General features: G+C 34.3%; 1 protein-coding gene across 1 annotated transcript in view; it reads right to left on the bottom strand.

Moving 5' to 3' along the window:
• Positions 1–20659, bottom strand: part of ARAP2 (ArfGAP with RhoGAP domain, ankyrin repeat and PH domain 2) — a 116054-nt gene that overhangs the window by 2270 nt on the left and 93125 nt on the right. Inside the window, exons 28-32 of the mRNA XM_042872140.1 lie at positions 15623–15762; positions 12003–12085; positions 10592–10627; positions 10036–10099; positions 4384–4515 (exon numbers count right to left, since the gene is read on the bottom strand). Coding sequence (XP_042728074.1) covers positions 4384–4515; positions 10036–10099; positions 10592–10627; positions 12003–12085; positions 15623–15762 — 455 coding nt within the window. The remainder of the gene's footprint in view (positions 1–4383; positions 4516–10035; positions 10100–10591; positions 10628–12002; positions 12086–15622; positions 15763–20659) is intronic.

Genomic DNA, 20659 nt, shown 5'->3' with positions numbered 1-20659 from the left:
AAAGCAAAATACAGTAAATGGGAACAACAACACAGCAGGATTTGCTCCTAAAGTGCACTCCTGATCCTAACTCGGATACTCATGTAGATGTATCTAAACTATCTTCCTTCTAGAACTGAATATTTTTTCATGGCTGCTTTAACAGATAAGGTACCAAGATTCCATAAGACAGTTTGCTTACGCACAAAATGTGAACAACTCGAAAAAGATCCAGCTAAACAGAATGACTGCTATACAACAAATACAAAGAAAGTCCCTCTCAGCCTTGAGTGTCTTTTAGTAGTCAAAGATGTCATACATGAAAGAAAATGAATTCCAAAACCTCATTTTCCTATACAGCTGTAAGACTTTTCCACAAATGGAACAATCTGCCTACAGTACATTCCTCTATCATTTACTTTTGTTTTAAAGTCATGTTTATTTCTTCCTGATGACAGAGTATGAGTCTTGATACAGAAAATTAGGAGAAGTGTAAGAAGGAAAATAATAAATATTAAATGCTTAGGTTATAGAGATGTAAGCTATACAGTGAAGTCTACATCTGTGCGTCGGAATTAGCATCTATTCAGTAATAAACAAAACAAATACTTTGATGATATAAAACAGTTTCTAAAAAGCAGATAAAAATGTAGGTTGGTTTTTTTCACATCATTTTTACAGTTATGGAGGATAGTATTTTTTAATTGCATTCCCAAAGAATGAAAATTACCCACTAATAACAAGACATTGGTGACCTAGCCATGCAAAAAATAAATATGCATATGTATCCCAGAACAATGATGCATGTGAGTTCACAGTGCTACAAGTTACCATAAGTGCATGCTATCAGGCACATCTTTAGTAACTGAAAATTTTAATAACATAAGTAACAACCTTTATCAATTACAAATCACCTGCTACCATCTAGGCCTGCAAGGAATATGTTTAATATATTCATCAATTTTCAGTGAAAAAAATTCCAGGCACCTGAGAAACTATCCCAGTGACTCACATATGTAGGGAGTTCTGTCCTGGGAAATATCTGAAAAAGTTATAATTTTCTACTTAAAATATTTTTTTAAAGATTAAAATCAGTCAGTCTTTCAATTTCAATTAATAAATCAATAACAGAATTAATATCTGATTGTATATATATTTGAAATGTAGAACATGTGAAATACCAGTTATGCACCACCTTTCAGAAAACAGTAACAAATCCAAGCCACCTATTGTTATTCAATAAACTAAGATACGAAGTATAAATCAGGATCAATAATCTTCTGTTTAAAGATTTTTTACGTCATATTATAATTTTGCTTCTTCTGAGAAGAATACTGACTATACTTCTGAAAGTATAATAAATTGCCACAGGTATAGCAGAAACTGCTCCCCTCCTGCCTCCCCAATAAGAAAACAACACAAGAAATAAACAAACAAAATAAATTTATTTACCAAAATAGCTTTGTATAATGTAATTATGAACAGATCAAATACAGCTCAAAAATAACAGATGCCTACTTTTCTGAAATAGTCATGTATGTTGGCAGGTTTTATTATTAATGCAGACTCGGTACTTGGCTCTTTTAAAGTACCATATATGCACTATATACAAGAACCTTAATTCCCAAATATTAGTGCTGTAGAATTATTAGTAGAATTTTTCTGATTCTAATTGTCCTTAGGAGAATTTTTAGCTATAAAAGTGTTTTCAGATGTTTTGAAATATATTTTTAGCAAACAGGAAAATTGTTGCTAGCAAACAGGAAAATTACTTTCAATAAATATCAATTTATTGATATTTGATAAATATATTTTAAAAAATACATTTATAGAGCATTTTTAGCACCAGAATGTACATTTTAATCTTCTTGGCTTTGGATAATTCATTTTTTTTTCCCCATCCATTTTTAGAGTGCAAAATGATGACTCTTTTTTAACCATCTGGAGAACTTCCAGTCTCTTCTCCTGCCTATAAGACAAATTAGATCACATTTCTACTGTAAGTTTTCACACTGTTCTGTAAAGCACACCTCCATTTTTCATAAACCAGTGCCTTTCAGAAAATGCTTTATTCTGTCATAAGTCCCTAACATTTTAAAATAAGGCATTTTTGTTTATTGGAGAAGAACTACAAATCTGGGGGAATAATGAAGTTGTGGTCTACAAATAGATATGTATCAGCTCACAAACTACACTGCTGTGCTGTATTGCCCTATAATCACTCATATGAAATACTCATTTTCTAACAGTCAGCCATATCAGTTCATTCTGATTTTGACATTCATGTAAAAAAAAAAAAAAAAAAAAAAAAAAAAGTGTTATATTTTTGTTTTCCATTATCTAACTTGGTGTTACTCTTCTTCAAATATACAAATAATGCCTGTATAAAATGTGTCAATATATAGTTATAGATAGAGACTGAGATCTTTACTTTCAAGATCAAACAGAAATGTTTTCTGAGTTGCAGGGTACAAAATATGGCAGTTCTTGTTAACAAAGCACACCAACAATCAAAAAAAGAGTCTTTCTGTTACTGTAAGATATTGAGGATTTAAAACATTGAAGCTCAAAATCCAAGAAAACTACAGATTCCAGCCTTCTAGGGTGGAAGTTGTCTCAAAGAACAGATCAAAAATCTGTAACGTACATAGGTTGCTCCGAAAGTAATGCCTCCTGTTTATTTCTGTATAAACTATAACAGATATTAAGAGCACAATAATACTATTTGATAGATAAAATTCTCAGCTACAAAATACCATTTTAACCTAGTAACCATCATTATCTTTTTCACCAACAATGAACAAGAGCCTGCATGCTGCATTCCGACAAATCTGCACCAGTGGAGGTGACCCACTGTCACTATCTCCACTGCTGAAATGCACCACCCATCACCTCACAGTGTTCATGTCCTTTGTTCGCTTTCGTTTAGCAAGCATTGATGAATGTCAGTGGGTGCAATTTTTTTCCAACTCAATGACACACCTTTGCTTCATAAACACTTCCATGTCAGACATCATTCTGTCACACTGCCTCTCTGCCTCCATCTGCCCCATGGCAGCAAAATTTAACAGAATATTGGTGGGAAGGTTCGGTCTTTACTGTCATACCACAAACATCTGCTTCTGACATCGGGGGCCAACATAATAAATAGAAAGCATTACTTTTAGAGTAGCCATCATACATCCAGAATCAAAGATACAAGAATTAAAAATATACCTAAGGGTTACAGAGCTTTTTGAATGACAAGACTTGTATTTTCCTTTCATTTACAAATTTTTAAAAATGCTTAAAAATGCAAATATTAAAAGGAGTTTCAAAACGTACTTTCCTGAGAAAAGCTAAAATGAAAGGACTACTTAAGCAAGAGAGAAAAACAGTAACTGCATTCACACTGTATTATAATCCTTGTTAAGAAAGAACAGAAATGCATTTTAAAAATGTGTAACAAAAGGAGACAGAAAAAAAGAAAAAGAAGGTGCTTGTTAGTAAAGCACCACCTTTTTCTTTTCTTTTGGTTTGTTATGGAACTGAGTCAACTCCAATGATTTCTGCCTGAAACGCTGTCTCTAAAGGACAATAACATATTCCATATTTTCTTCTTTCAAAATCTTATACATGCAAGAAATTATACTGCATACAGTCTAAGGTCCAAACTGTTTTCCTGCATGTCTTCTCTTCAGCTTTCCAATTATTTACCACTATTTTCCCCAAGCAAATCAGTGACTCCACAATCAGTGCATCTTTCCAGCCGAAAATAAGGCACAAAAGTATTCCCAGAAGCACCAGTATCTCTACGTGGATGCCAGAAATTCATCTTAAGCTTGTATGATAATGTTGAAACATACCATTAGTGCATATATTGTAGAGACACTGAAGTCAGTCTCCATAAACAGCTGTAATTAAACTCTGACCCTGTTCTTTGAGACCAAAAATATTACAACTTAAAAATGTCTTATAGTTAGTTCCAGTTGAGATTTCCCATTACATTCACTGAGCATATAACTAATCCCTAACAGATACTGTGGAGAGCAGAAAAAGTATGACAGAATACATATGCTCAAAAGCTTTCAAGGACATCATTGAAATAAAACTGTAATGTACAGTAGTCCTGTTTATTTCCAGTGAGCAAACCTTGCCCAACAAATAAACAAATAAAATCCATTATTGATTTATTGAACAGCCAAATCGCTGACACAAGATTAGGTCAAAATAGGATGGTTTTGTTTTTACATTAAATTGTCTTAAGTAATCTTTTAATGGTTATACAATGAATGAAAAGGATTTTGACAGTAAGAGCACCTACATTTTGCATTTATTCAGTTCTAAAGAGGTCATTATTACTAGACTATTTAGATGTACAGCATTGTCATTAGAACTTCCACACCAAGATTAAACCCTACTTACTTCTGTACTCCCTCTGATTTTACAAGTTGTCTTCTCCTGTTGAATGGGAATTAGTTGTAAACCTCCAATCTTTGGACTTTTAGTTATAGACTGTTTTCTTGCTTTTCCAGCAGGCGGCCATATACTGGCATGCTGAAGAACAAAAAAATTCCTTATTTTTGGAGTGCAGTTTCATAAAGATACATCATTCTTTTGTATGTAAAATTGTCTTGGAAAAAGCTATCAACTACACGACACCACATTTTTTTCCCGGGAGAGGGGAAACGCAGTATGGTGCTTAAAATTACATTAATAGTTCATAAATGCTGCACAATACTGGGTGAACAGAATCAAAATGTCTCTATGCAATTTTCATGCATTTTGATCTTCTGTCCACACTGCATATCAATACAATTATCTACTAGTAATAGAAAACATCCTCATGCAAGACAAACCCATATATTTGCTCAAAAACTTTCAAACTCCACAAAAGCATGCTTTCAGAAGAGCTAATACAAGTTTCTGAAATAATACTATCCCAATTTGCAAACGTTTAAAAATTTATATTAATAGCTCAGGAGAAAAATATTGCTTGTTCTACAATAACGGCATGTGTTTATCCAGAAAGAAATGGTCTGACAGTCTGAATGTCCCAAAAAAACATAACCTACACTTAAATAAATTTGGCTTTTGGTCTTTTCTTGCTCTATTGAAATAGGTCAGTTCTGGGGAGAATCCCAAAGTATGCAAAGTATGCAGTGAAATACATAACTGGGAAAAGAAAAAAAAAAAATAATAATTACCTGAATATTCCAAATTAAATTCAAAAAAAGACAAGCAATATAGCAGGCAACCCTAACCCACTGCCCACCTGTGGCCCAGCACAGCTTGCAATGCAACCCACCCATCATGGCAGCAGCTCTGCCCTGTCAAGCAAGCTGGCCAGGCTCAAGGTGTGCAACTGTCACTTAGAATGAAGCAAACTTCAGTGTACTATGAAACCTATCTGGGCTGAAAACAAGACATGGGGCACAGAGCAATGTCAGCTGAAGTTATGGCAATTAAATGTATGTGTTTTGATTCACTGGCTAAACGCTGTCCTGTGAGAAGTAAAAAAATATGTAGCTATACTTTCTATTGTGATGAAGGAATTTGAGAACAAGTTTCAATATCGCCTAAAATATTGTCACTTTTTTTTTGTATATTTGTAACTCTATTTTCAGTCAACACACATTACCTGCAAATTTTCAAATGGAATGTAGAGCTGCAATCAGACATTCAACTAAAAAAAAGTGATCACATCTCTTTATTGGTTTTTATAAGCCCAGTGATAGCAGAGAGAAATATCCCTTGCTTTACAATCACATCTTATTCATGTCATCCCTCTTTGGTATTACGTACATAACTGTTTTCAAGGATGAAGCACAGAAAAAATAAAATTTCAACAAAAATCTCCAACTATTACCTTAAGAACTCACTAAGAATTGAAACCACTGAAATCAAACCAGCCTGATGCATTAGTTTCACGAAAATAAGGTCAAATATCCCACTTTGTTGCTTTCCTTTTTTATGTTTTAATAAGAAATACTAAAAATTAAAATGTTTTGTTACTTCTATAAATTAGTTGTATTATATATTTTATAAGGGTAGCTCCAAAAGTAATGCCTCCCATTTTATTTGGCCACAGCAATGGTGGATGTTGGTGGTATGGCAGTAGAGGTTGAACCTTCACACCAGTATTCCACTACATTTTGTTGCCGTGCAACAGACAGCAATGGAGGGACAGTCTAACAGAATGATGTCTGACATAGAAGTGCTTATGAAGTAAAAGTGTGTAACTGAATTTTTCCATAAGGAAAACATTTCACTCATCGACTTTCGTTGACCTTTGCTGAAACTTTATGGAGACCAAACAGTGGATGCGAGTACAGTGATGCGGGAGGTGGCATGCTTTTAGAGTGACAACAGCAAGAGCGAGTTTCCTCCACTGATGCAGATTTGTATGAGTGCAGCATGCAGGCTCCTGTCCATAGTAGACAAAAATGCATAGCTAACGGTGGTTAGCTAGCATCTTGTAACTGAGAGTTTCCTCTATCAGTGCTATTGTACTATTGTTGTAGCTTCCACGGAAATAAATAGGAGGCATTACATTCAGAGCAATCTAACATATGCAACACAAAACAATTTATCTTCACTGCAGCCCAGGCAAGCCAAAAGGTTGGACACCCATGTGATACAGTAACCAGAACTCAATATAAAGAAATATTTGCATATTGGAGTGCAAGGGTACACATGGTATTGGCCTGGGTGATACAAAAGACTGTTCTGTTGTAAAAGCTCTCCCTTCTGAACACTAAGAACATTCATTTTTCTTCCAATAAAACAACAGTAATGTTTTATTTGAAAGAAAAGATCAAAAACAATTTATTGTAGACCATAATAAGGGTAGTGAAGCACTAAAACCAGTTGCCCAGAGAAGTGGTGGATGCCCCCATCTTTGGAGACAGTTGTGCTCAGGCTGGACAGGGCTCTGAGCAACCTGATCTAGCTGCAGGTGTGCTTGTTCATTTCAGCGGAGTTGGAACACATTATTGTTAGAGGTCCCTTCCAACTTAAATGATTCTATATTTCTAAGACATAAAAAACAGAAGTGATTCCAAAAGTGGATAAGAGGCTTTAAGTGAGCATCTGAAGGAAACCACCTCCATTAATTTTCAGCTGAAGGAATGTAAGGCGTTAAGGATGTAATTCCATTTTTTGTGCCTGTAACATTTCTTAAAGTAGAACTCTGGGAAAATGTAACAGAAATACTAGCAATGGATTATAATAAATAAATTTATTATATAGCCTAATTTCTACCTATCCTCCCAACTGTACATTACAGTAACACAGTATGCCTCTCTCCAGTCAAACAGAAGCAACAGAATTGGAAGTAAACAATTGCATCAATTTTCATATAAATTAATTCTTTCCAATTGTCTCTTATATATGTTAGTAGTCTTGTACAAAACTACTGTAGAATTAAAGAATGAAGTTTTAGGCCATACTTTTCAGACTGACTTTGCATAGCACTACAAGCAACAACTGATCTCCTCCAAACTCTTTCAGTATTTAACTATTTGAGTACAAATTGAATAAACTGTGGAATAAATTGACTTTCTGTAGTAAAAGTACTCTTGTACTTATAGTGGTATCTACAACTTCCTTATCTAAACAAAGGCAGTGAAGCTGGGGAAGGATATGGAACACAAGTCTCACGAGGAGTGGCTGAGGGAACTGGGATTGTTTAGTCTGGAGAAGAGGAGGCTTGTGGGAAGACCTTATTGCTCTCTACTATTACTTGAAAGGAGGTTGTGGTGAAGTGGAGGCCAGCTTCTTCTCCCAGGTAAGTGGTGATAGGATGAGAAGTAGTGGCTTTGAACTGCACAGTTCAGGCTGGATATTAGGAAGTACATCTCAGAACGAGTTCTAAGGCATTGGAACAGGCTGCCCAAGGAGGTAGTAGAGTCACTGTCCCCCTAGAGGTTTGCAGGAAAACAGTTGATGTGGCATTGAGGGACAAGGTTCAGTGGGCAAGGTGGTGATGTTTTGATGGTTGAAGTAGATGGTCTTAGTGTTCTTTTACAACCTTTATGATTTTATGATTCTAACTTTCCTGTTTAGACACTCTATACTGTTTATACTTCAGGAATTAAGAAATTTTATTTTTTTCTCTTCCTTTTCCTGATAGCAGTACAAAATTACCAACATGAAGTTTTGGTCTATTTAAGCACCTAGGAGCACATTAGGAGATTTCTCTCCCTTCTAATTGCACCAGACCAGTTAATGCAAATGTCTTAGTACTCCAAAATCTTCTTTACACTATTTCTCAAATTGTAAACTAAATTCGGCTACTCTACTGACATAAATGAAACATGCTGTCTGAAGTCTTTCTAATATAAAGTTTTCCAATTACTGTGATAATGTAAGGTAGAAGAATGTTATCTTCTCTAAAGATGGAATCCACTTGACAGTTTTAACCAGAAGTAACAACTCAGCTGCATTTAAAGTTTTCTTGTTTAGAAAGGGGACAACGTGAAAAAAATGATCTAATGCTTTGTGATAAAAAAATAATTCTATGTAAATAGTACTTTAAGCAGTACATTCTAATAAAACAATACAGCTTCACTTTAATATTTCATATAATTTAAAGACTGTTAACTTTTATTTTTGTCCAGAACACTGGTTTTAAAAAAAATAAAAAATAAAAAATCTCAAGGTATTGCATTAGTATCATCAATTTTTTGGCCTCAGGAGAATGAAGCATTCAAAATACAAGTATTATTAATAACAACAACAACATAAAACAGTATTAATTCATAATTTTTCTAAAATGCATGTGAATTTGTTACGTTAGAAAGCATCTCTTAAACATTGATAAGCCTTTTGTTTATCTATATTGTCAGAGTAACATTCTGCATACCACACTACCTGATCAGAATCATAACTGATTGCCTTCCTTGTGATTTCATGTCAGAAGGGTTTCAACACTTACAAAGCTTGTGTGAGTTATTTCGAAATAGCCTATATCAATAACCTCTGAGCCTATTTGTTGTGACACTGCTCGTGTTATGCCCATGAGATGTATGCCAGGGTTGGTGGCTGTTTCCATAGAAACTACGATAGCTACTTCAGTTAAGGGAGCTGGATAAGACCAAAATTTGTTTTACTTTAGAAGGCATACATTATATTTCTAGCTCTACTACCTATGAAGGTCAGAGATATAGATACTGTTTCAGAAAGCGTTTACAAAGTATGCATTGCAACAGCAGTTCCCAGCCCACTTAATGTAATATGTAAAGTTCACGGGTTATCATAAATCTATCATTGTTTATTCACTGTGATATCCCTCAAAGTTCCTTGAATATCATGGGTAAGACAAGAAAAAAAATCAGTCCCAAGTGCCAAATCCCTTTAAGAACTTCAAATCTGTTCTAGTCTAATGTCAGACTGCATTCTTCCCATCTTCCCATCTCTCACTTCTCACCATTTAAATACTAAATTCCATTGGCAAAGGTGATTTACAAGGCACTCAAAATTACAACCTCCTTGCTCACAAGCTAGTAACAAGCAGATAACTTAATTTTAGACAACACAATTAAGTGCCAGTGTTAATTAAGCTAACTTGGATACCAGGAAAAACACACCTGTGTTGGCACAGCTCTCCAACAAGACTAGTTTCCACCACTGTGTTTAAACAAGGTACTTTTTTTTCATGACTACTTAGCATCCAGCATCCACAGAAAGAGTACTCAGGCTCTGTGGGACAAGCATAACCTTTGTGTCATCAGCTAGAATTTCACACAAAAGAGGTTTGTTACTGCAAAGGAAATAACTTGTCTTTCTTTAAGCAGCTTCCCTAGTACACAGGAGGAAAATAAGATCTCAGAATATACTGATGTTCTTCCCCCTAAGCCTCAAAGCTCTCAGCTTTCATATGAAAACGCAATTGTAAACAGTAGTCTTCAAAGACTAAAACCATCTTTCTGTAGCACTAATGCACTGTATACTCCAGACATCTTAATGGTATTGCGGGTTTATCCATAGTGCATCTATAACTAATACATGTCATTTTAATGGGATTTTCATAACAGCAGTAAAATCGGCATTTCTTGCATTTGATCAGATTAGTACCTTTGCAGTAAAAATGCTGATCATCCAGTCTATCTGTGCTTCCTGTCCATCACAACATATATGCCTAGAACAAAGAGTTAACAAGGAAAAAAAATAAAACAACATAATGCAACTACAGATATTAAAGACTAAATTTCTAGACAAGTTCAAATAGAATTTACATACATTTATGAATGTTGCAAATATTCATTTTTTTAAGACTCCCATAAAAAGACAATGAATTATTATTATCTCAGATTATCACCTAACCCTATTTGAAGACATTCTATCTGCTTAATTTAAAGCATGTGTATAGACTTCATGAATTTTTAATCGAAAATTTTTAAATTGTTTGCTGATTTATGGCCATAGAGAAGAGACGGACAACTAACCTCCTTGAGATTACCAAAATATATCAACTGCAATTGTTTAGTTAATTAGGAAAAATGTAACAACTCGTCAACATTTAAGCAAAATAATGTTTACTAGTTTTAAAACATAGTTATTTTGAAATGGAACATTTCAAGAAACATTAAACATTGAAGTTAAAACAATTATGTGTTTCATGTTTACATACCACTGGTGCTTTTCAGAAATCACTACAATTCCCCAGCTGAAAAAGAAAATATCAAAATTAGTTTCAGAAAATCAAGACAGGAGCATTTTCCTGAAGCTATAGGCAATGAATTATGTAGTATTTTTTATCTGTTTATTTGTTTTCAGTACGATTCAATGCATATTGCAAATCTATTGAGGGTTTGATATTTTATTTCACTCATTTTCCCACAACTGACTCACAGGTTATAAGCATTCTCTTCGGGACAAAGGTTTATAGCCAAGTCCTGGAGATCATGGCTAACTGCCTGCCTCATTTTGGCAGCTGTTCTTTCTGAAAACCGTTGGAAGCAAAACAACTACTAAGATAGTGTCCAATAAAGAAATCACAATGAAGTCTCTGATGTGGAAAAAAACACCCAGATGCTCTTAGGGCTCTAGAAGAGACTTTGTAAATTCTGAGTTTAAACAGTTAGACTGAAAATAAGCCTCAAAGAAATAACCTACCTGCAAAGACTCATTTACATAGCCTTTGCCTTTTTATTTTGGACTACTCAACTACTTATTCTGCATTAAACACAAAGATACAAAAAAAAAAAAAAAAAAAAAAAAAAAAAAAAAAAGGACACCCAAGAACACCCCCCCATGCTGTCCTGTTGAAAAAAGGAAAACAACATCAAACATGAAAAGCCCCACAAAACGGAACCCCACCAACTTTTTCTTCAAGATAACTACAGTTTGAAATTTACAGACTTTTTTGGAGGGCATTTTGATATGCCAACAGTAAGGGAAAAGTTTAGACAAATCTCCTACAGGGTACAGTCTGCTTAGAATCCCCTTGGTATGAAATCTTATTGTCGCTGTGTCTCAAGGCTTTAAAGAAAGAAGTACTAGAAACATCTGAAAAAAACAGGTGTCATTTTTCACTCCACTTTTCCAGAGACATAGTCACTGATATTTGTAAAGGGCACAGTAGTATTCATCTAGAAGGAGAAATATCAAAAATAACAGGGGTCCTGAAAAATGAAATCTTCTGCTGAACAACGGGGATTGTCACTAAAGGCCACAACTAATTGCTTTTTTCTTCTTTTCCCTTTTTCTTGATGCAAAGAATGTGTGTCCACCAATGAAATGCAGGGCACATACTCCAAAATTAAGTGAGCTGGCAGCAAACATATCCACAAGAGATAATACATTTAAGATTAAGAAAAGCCAATCAATAAAGTAATTTCCTAGTACAGAAGAGTTAACATGGAACACAAGAACAGAGATAACATCGGAACAAATAATATTATGGAGGGTAATTTAATACAGCATACTTCAAATGGCTTCTCAACTTTCTCCAGTTCCACAGTGTTTTACGCTCCCTTTTATCTAAGGCCCTACAGTACCTTGTTACATGGTATTTAGCTTCTTTTCATTTTTATTCTTACTTTGTTGGTGGTTTCATTTTCTTTTTCACTCCAAGATAAAGCTTCAGTGAGTTGACAGGCAACACTTTTTCAGGTTTGCTAGCCTGCAAATAAATTAAGATTTCAATTATTGTATCAGGAACATACAAAAGAAGAAAATGCCATACAACTCTCATGGACTGAATCACTCTTCTCTAATAGATCATTATGCTTTTTTCCTCTTTTTCTTTCCCATTAAGAAAGGGTGCCAGTCACTACTACTAGCAAAAGATTAATTAGCAAGAACTTGAGCTCAACATGAAGTCGTAAAACTATAACAGTTGAAATAATAGAGACGTGGTGGCAAGTGTCACAAGAATGGAGGGCTGCACTGAATGGATGCAAACTCTTCAGGAGATACAGTCGGGGAAGATGAAAGGAGGGCTGCTTTCTGTAATAATTGAGCTTTTCCAAGGAATGTCAAGTATCATAGTATTTACTCCAGTTCACATAATCAAGATGAGAAAAAAAAATAAAAAAATCAATCTTTAAACAACTGAAGAAAGTGACTGGACAATAGATTCCAACTTTTACAGTGTAAGGGAGAACAGGACTTTTCTCCCCCAAGTTGTCTGATAGAAGTGAAACACAGCAGGACACAAGCAGTTCAGCAGATTTCTAGAGGGTGTCAGGAATGTTTCTTGATACTGGTTTGAATGGGCCAACAGTGGTTGATGCAAATCTGGATCTGCTAAATACAGATGGTAGTACTGATCACAACAACTGCAAAATACTGGTACTTAAGATTCCGAGAAGAATAACATTGAAAAGTTAGCAGAGAACAAACCAAGAAGAGCAAGTTTTAGCTTATTCAAGAAACTAAGAGTTCTGTCGATGGGAGGAGGCAGCTTCAAGGAGTAAAGAAACTCAGGAAATGTATTTAAGGACAGCATTAGCCAAAATCAACTATTCATCTCAATACTCAGGAAAACAACTGTCAGGTGAGTAGCCCAGGTGGTTCTAGTGAAACTCCAACACACAAAAAGGCAGCATACAGGAAGTGGAAGAAGGGAGAGGTTATGAAGCAAGAAATTTAGAAATGCTACTTAGGACATGGAGGGACAGTGGTTGGACAGCCAAGGCTGATTTGGAGTTGAGACATTATTAAGAGGTGCAAAGATGACTTGGGGAATTTGCTGTCTCCCAGCCTCATTTTACTCCCTGGGGAAATTCTGGAGCAAGCTTCTTAGAGTACGTTTCTGAGTACATGGAATTGACAGTGCTACTGAGAACAAACAGTACAACCAAGCTGATTGATTTCTACAATAAGATGACTGGATTTGTACAGGAGGGAAAGCAGTAGGTATAAATTTACCTCAACTTTATCAACGCTTCTGACACTTATCTCCCAAAATAATCTTCTATTCAAGTTGGGATTTTAAGGTCTCAATGGATGCAACATCACTATCAGTAAAATGCCAGTTGCATGAATACACTCAGAGGTTAATGGTTAATCAGACACACTATAACTGCAGGCTTGTGACAAGAGGAATACTGCAGTAGCCTTTTGTGTCCTTTTTAACATCTACAGCAATCACATGGAGGAGTGAATCATTAAGCTTGCACTGCAACTTACATGACTAGTCAATATACTTGGGAACATGAGGAATTTGCAGAGGCTGAAGAAATGAACCAACATGCCCTAGGAAATTCAACAAAGATAAACCTCAAATCCCGTACTTGAGAAGGAAGAACACCCCGCAATAACACTGCAAAGTAGCTGGAGTTTTTCCCCCTCTCCTTAGCTCTTGTAGTCCTGCATCTGCTTTTGGGTCCCCCAACGAAAGAAAAGAATCAACATTCTTGAGTGACTTCAGCAGATGGCCACAAAATTGTCTGGGGGCTGGAGAGCTTGACACAGGTTGGCTTGTTCAGATAGGAGAAGAGATGGCTTCAAAAACCCACAAGTAGGTCTGGATAGGTTACACAGAGAAGGCTCTTTGCAGTGGCATATGGTGGGAAAATGAAAGTCAATTTGAAACTAGACCAAATACGAAGAGAAACTTCTTTTGCATGAGAAGAGTCAGGTATAGGAACAGGCTGTCCAAAGAGATTGTGCTATCTCTGCACTTGGGAGATTTCAAGACTCAACTGGGTTAGTTCTTGAGCAACTCGTTCTGACCTCATTTCTGGCCCTGACATGAAAATAGTAAGTCAAACCATGGATCCCTTGAGATTTCTTTGAAATCAAATTAACATAAGTATCATAGAAACTTTTTTGATAATTACTGAACAGAAGAAACACTTAACAGAATACATCTCTACCTGAATATATAATCTTAATTTGTTTTTAATGAGAATTCATAAATTATTTACTACACACAATCTTATTAAATACCATTTTTCCATCTGTAGTGTCATCTCTTTCTACTATTCATTTCTGACTACAACATAGAATTTAACCAAGACTACTAGTGGTGGATGAACATCTCTCTCAAAAAAAAGAAATATACTTAAATTATTTTTCCATGTAGTATCTCTTTTCTTTTATTTTAAAATATAAAGCCATTTAAAAGCAACGCCAGCAAAATTTCCACCTCAATTTAGGAATTTAATGCTTTATGAATCAGCATGGCTCTAAAAGGAGATCATAAAGTAGTACGATAACTGTACTGTACCATAAACTTTTTCCAAGTTATTAAGATTTGATGGGCTTATTGGTATACTCTCATATGTGTACCAATTTGAGTGTCAGCAATAAATTACAATATACTATTCCTGACATTCTGGGATCATTTTAACTAGAATAATATCCACAGTCTCAAGATTACACTTCCCCCTCCCTCCCCCCACTAGATTAACAATGAATGTCAAGCATACAAAAATACCTCTTATTATACTGTATAAAGGTGAGCAAGGCACATATGTTTGCTGGTTGGGCAAAAAATAGCAATAAAAAATAAATGCTCTTCAAACTTAAATTTTTTTTTTTAAACCATGTGAAAACATAGTTCAAATTGTATGTTATTTAGTTCTATAGTTTAATAAATTTTCTATACTCTTTAAAGAAAAATCCCTTTAAATACTTAAAACTGAACCCATTTTGCTATTAAGCAAATAAGAAAGATTCTGTAAGTAAGATTCAGTCTTACTATCACATCAGTAGAAAAAGTTCATGCTTTTCAGTAACTAAGAGGAAAGTCAATGTTATCAGGAAGAAGGGGAAGCTTTTGTTGGCATAATGAATGATGTTACTTCCTATAATTTCTTCACTCGTGACATCTGTATGTAAAAGTTTCCTGTTGCTTCTGATCTCTAAAGATCTGTGAGATACTGGAAAAAAACAGCATGCAGTTCCAACTTCATATTACTTCTAACACCACTGTCTACAGAGGTTTTCATTTTACTCACAGCACAAGGAAATGTAAGCATTCATAAACATTTTTACAGCTAGTAATATAGCATAATCAAAATAGCTAAATCAACAATTGCTGCTCTTCTTACTAAAGCCTCTGAAATAAGGACCTTAAATTCTTGTACATCACTAAAAGCAGCCATTTAGTATCAGGAACATTCATCTATTTGTCTGCCTTTTCATTTCTACATGAAAAAGAAAGTTCAAGGCAGCATTTATGATTAAACTAGTGAAGAATTAACTGTACCTTCATATCCTTGTAAAGAAGCAAATTTCCTTCCCGTAGTACAAAATAACGCTCTTGAAACTTGTTTCCAGACAGCAGTTTTGAAGGTTCTTCTTTGTACTTTAGATAGCCAGCTTTCACACTACCCTTCACATTTCTCTCTACCAAGAAAGTAAAAAGCTCTTTGTTAGAATCTGTTACAACATTGGAAACAACGACTTTATTTTTAAGTGCTCTCAGTATTAGTGTTTATCAAAAGACAAAAATTACACTTTGATTTTAGTAATAACGGCACTCAAATTTTAATAACATAATGATTTTAATTATTGGTAGGAAATGTATTTTAATGTTTACTCCTAAGATAACACAGAAAGAATTCACCAAATAAATTAAAAGGATCTTCTCAGAAAAGAACGTGCAGCTACGTATACAAAATACACAAAGAAACATGTATTTAGTATATGTACATATTAAAATAAAGACGGTAGTCTGCTTCATAAATAAACTTTGTAAAAATAAAAAGCTTTTATTAAAGTAAGAACTACTGAAGCTCATTACTAATACATATAAATTACTCCAATACCAGTTCAAGGTGCCTCTCTTTTTCCAGTTCTTTCCTATATGTATGTACACACTCATACATGCTGGAAACATACTGTCAGCATGAAGAAAGAGCAGCCAGAAGGAGATAAAGTCTTCTCCTCCATTCTAGACAACATTTCATCTTTAAGAGGGAGCTATATACTAACACGGTAACAAATTACTTTCACTCAAAACATTACAATCTTACTACTTACTTTGGCCATCAATACTCATTTTATTTTTCTAGATGTACATAATTCATTCATTTATTTTTGAATTATTGAATAAATTTTTTTAGAAATCTTATGATACTAGCAGTTTTTTTTTTTACAGCATACTCCTTTCAAGTTAGTAAACAAAACTGTGATGCAAAAAGAGTATGTAGTATATGGAGTACAGCATCCTAATTCAATTAGCTGGTTCCACTTAGGACTTGATAAACAGATACAAAAAATATCCATTATTGTGAAATAGTACACACTATAATCTCAAAAATAAGAATAAAATGTTTTAAATAAATCAACCATATAAATAACAAAATGCATTTTCATTTGATCAGTTAGAAGAATACAGAGATGACTTTTCTGTAGGTTAAACCTATTGCCACAGGTATTTTTTCCAATGTGAAGAATAGTATTACACAGCAAACTACACAAATAACAATGCTTAAGAAGCCAGTCTGGCTGTAGTGTACAATTATCAGAAATTGCATGAAATATCACTAATGATCATAAAAAGTAAAGTCCAAGACAAATGCAGCTCATACTGTTTTTAATTATTTATATTTAAATATTTATATTCTTTGTCCTCCCTTGGAAGAACATGTAGATAATTTTTCCACACAATTATTTAGGAAGGACCCCAACATTCAAATAGTGAGATACATACTAAATACAGTTTTATATGCACACATGTGTATGCACAAAAAATAAATAGGTAACATCCAGATTCAGACACCTGATTATTCTGATTAACTCTATTGACAAAAGACAATTAAAAACTGCGAATCTATTTCCCTCTTGTCTTATATCTTACCACAAACTGGAGTTTAGAAATACTTTAGAAAATATAGTAGAAATTGTAAAAGGTATTAAATTTCTTTGATTTTTATCAACTACATTCTAATCAGCATGTTTGCCTTTAAAAAGAAATCTCAACATAATATTTCCCACTATTTTCTTTAGCTTACGACAGAATCTAATGCAAAAAAATCAAAAGTCTGATTTCCTCAGCTCTCTGCGCAAACATACAATAAAAAAACACAAACATGAGCATATTTTCTCTCTGCCACTAAGAGAATTTGTTTCGTATTCAGAGGTATTCAGAGTGGAAAATGAGTCCTTATCCACACCAATGCAGGTTTTTTTTTTGTTTAGTTTTGTTTTGTTTTTTTAAATATACCAAGTGAGAGAAGCAGAATGCTCTACCAGTTGGAATATTTTATATTTCTACACATAGCTTTCAAAATGATCAACAAGACTCCCACTTCCTAAACTTTTTAGCATTCCCACCTTAGCAAATCCAGGAACACTCAGTCTTGCAAAGATCTGTAAAAGCCTGAAAGAGGAAAAAATATTCCTCTGATTTATGATTTTCTGTATTCCTCAGAAGTATTCCACACACAAATCTAAAATGATCAGTCCACGTCCTGTCTATTTTTCAGATATAAATTTTGTGAAGAACATGAAGCTTTCCAGAATTTTGCAGCTACTAAGAACTGGAGGTACTTAATCCATTCAGGGTTGATTCACATTCAGTACTGAAGTGTTACAAAGAATCTCTCTGAATAATAGCCCCTGGTTCTCAGATATCAACACTTCCCACTCAAATTATACAACTCTTTACCAGGAAAAAAATCAAGTACTTTTATACACACTTTATAGTGAATCCATTCCCTCACATTTTTCTAACAAATACATCTTTAATAGGGGAAAAATTCAGGTAAGGAGAAGATAAAGGGTCTCGAAATAGAACTACACAGCACAGAGTATCTCTCATACCAAAATGCAATGCACACCCTGCCCTGCAGAACAGCACTTCAAAGACAGCGCTTCTGCAACAGGCATCAAAAGCTATAGAATAAATTGCCAGGAGAGAACTAAAGATTTGGAGGAAAGTATAAAATTCACAACAAATATTCTGAAACATATCAGTAAGAATGAACCATTTCTTTTCCATGAAAAGAAAAACTGATCTCTAAACAAGAAAAAATATAAATCTATACCTCACTACAACGTTTGGTATTGCAGAACATGAGAAATCAGTTTAAGAAAAGAAAAAAGAGTGAAAGAGTTATGAGAAAGGACAAAGTATACTACATATAGGAAACATGGTAAAAGTTTCACTGACAGGAAAGGCCCTGATAAGTTGCCAGAATAAAATGAGGCTAAAAGAGTTGCTTCTATAGGCTCACTATTGAACTAACATTACTTCAAATATCATTAATGCCTCTAGAAGAGAAATGCTGATGATACAAAACTCTGAAATAATATTAACAGAAAAAAAAAGGTCAGAAGTATCATAATTTATGAAGATTCTAATACAAATCACAGAAGAAAGTAAAATTCACCAAATTCAATTATAAACGTAAATGTGATCAAAGTCCTATGAATTTTAATGAAGAGGAAGAAAACCATCAACTCAGTAGAGTCCATTTGTACGGGCTGAATTCACTACTAAAAACCACACTATGAATAACAGCAGTTGAACATCTGGACTCAGTCCAACTGCTCAGTTAGTGATGAGAAAATATCTACATAAAGAGGGTAAAAGACTGACAAGATCATCCTCCCTACTGGCCTGCAGATTTCTTGTGTACTTTGTGTAGGAGATCTTCAGCATAACCACGACTGCTGCCTCCCTCTGGAAACTGAAGTTGTTTCCTCAGTGGCTTAATCCTGTTCTTTTATCATTTTAACAATGTCTAGTGATGGAAGTTCAGTGCTGATCTAAAGACATCTTTTTGCCTTGAAATAGATGCTTATATGTTTTCAGCATGTACAGGTACAAGACTAGAAACAGAAACAATAAACATTTAAATTTCTGCAACTACAAAATTATTGATTCGGATCTTCTAGGCAATTTTGCCTACACAATACATACATTGTCTTGCTGAAGCTAGTGAATTTGTGCATTAGTTGCTCATTATTGTTAATATTTCAGAGCAAATTTAGGAACTAGTCTCAGAACCTCTACAAGATATAATGATTATAGAACTATTTGTATTTTAAACATTTTTATTTTCTCATAGCAAGAAGCATTTTAAGAAATTAAAGCTTTAGAAATTAAAATCTGTTCACCACATAAAAGCTCCCTAGAATAGTGATTCCATATTCAAGAAAACATGTTTGTTGTACATGAGGTTACTCTGAGATCAATACTGGAAGTTTGCAATATGGCAGAAATTTAATAAATAAGGTTTTAATTATTTTAACACGAGAAAAAGGAACCAATATACGTAAACACGCAGTCATCAAAAGCTGGTGTGTCTGGACTAAGGTCAAACTGAAAAGAATTGCTTCAAACTCAATTACTGTGATGGACTGGGGGAACAAATGGGTATAGAAAGCAGGAGGAAAAGAAGGTGGGCAAATGTCAGCTCTCCCCTTTAGATAGTACTACATTTTGTAAATTGAACTTCAGACACTAGCCTCATACTTATGTGTTTCTCAGAACAGTAGTTCACACACATTCCTTACAACCCATTCCCTTTTACTGATTATTCCTCAACACACAGTGAGGTGATGGGAGTTCATATATCAAGCTTTTAATGAAGTAGGCTATTTCACTCTATTCACTATCAGCTGCAACACATTTAGAGATAGTGAAACTCCAATATAAAAGCCATGAATAACATACTTGTTAAGGTTTGTTCATATCTGTGGAAAAGAGAATGATGAGAGAAGGCTATTACTTTCAGAAGAATAAGCATAACAGCATAACTTTTACTTCTTGAAGACATAACAGACATACTGATGGAAAAATTAATATTTCTTTTTATGGTGAAACATCGCATGCTTTAGTGACAGCATACAGATTTCAACTGCTTGAAAACAGAAAAGTCATTTTTGTGCATGTTGAACTTCTGAACTGCTTCCCTCAAATTAAATGCTGAACGTTTTTAGGTGGGAGATCTAACTCCAGATAAAACGCGAAAAAAAAGAAAAGTATGACTGGGGTAGCTTATAAAGTAGAAAATTGGGATTTACATTTGAGCTGTGTTTCCTTTCAAGTGCCAGGTCTAGTTCTTCATCCTTTCAAACAGCCACATGCTGTACAAAAGTCATTTAGTTGCCTATGTTACTCAAATTAGTTTGGAGGCATCAGATTACATAATAGAAACAATTATGTTTAATGTATAACACACACTACGTATACATGCATGTATCTAGTCCACCCATAGAGAGAAAGTTCAGTATTTATGTGGAAGGACTGCGAACAAGTTCACAAATTGTAAACAGAAATCATACATTCAGC

The sequence above is a fragment of the Lagopus leucura genome, unplaced genomic scaffold, assembly GCF_019238085.1.
Source record: "Lagopus leucura isolate 7727_CA_CO unplaced genomic scaffold, USGS_WTPT01 Super-Scaffold_100004, whole genome shotgun sequence".
In the NCBI taxonomy this organism is placed as follows: Eukaryota; Metazoa; Chordata; class Aves; order Galliformes; family Phasianidae; genus Lagopus; species Lagopus leucura.
The sequence above is the reverse complement of the archived record's forward strand: the minus strand, read 5'-3'. Positions and strand labels throughout refer to the sequence as shown.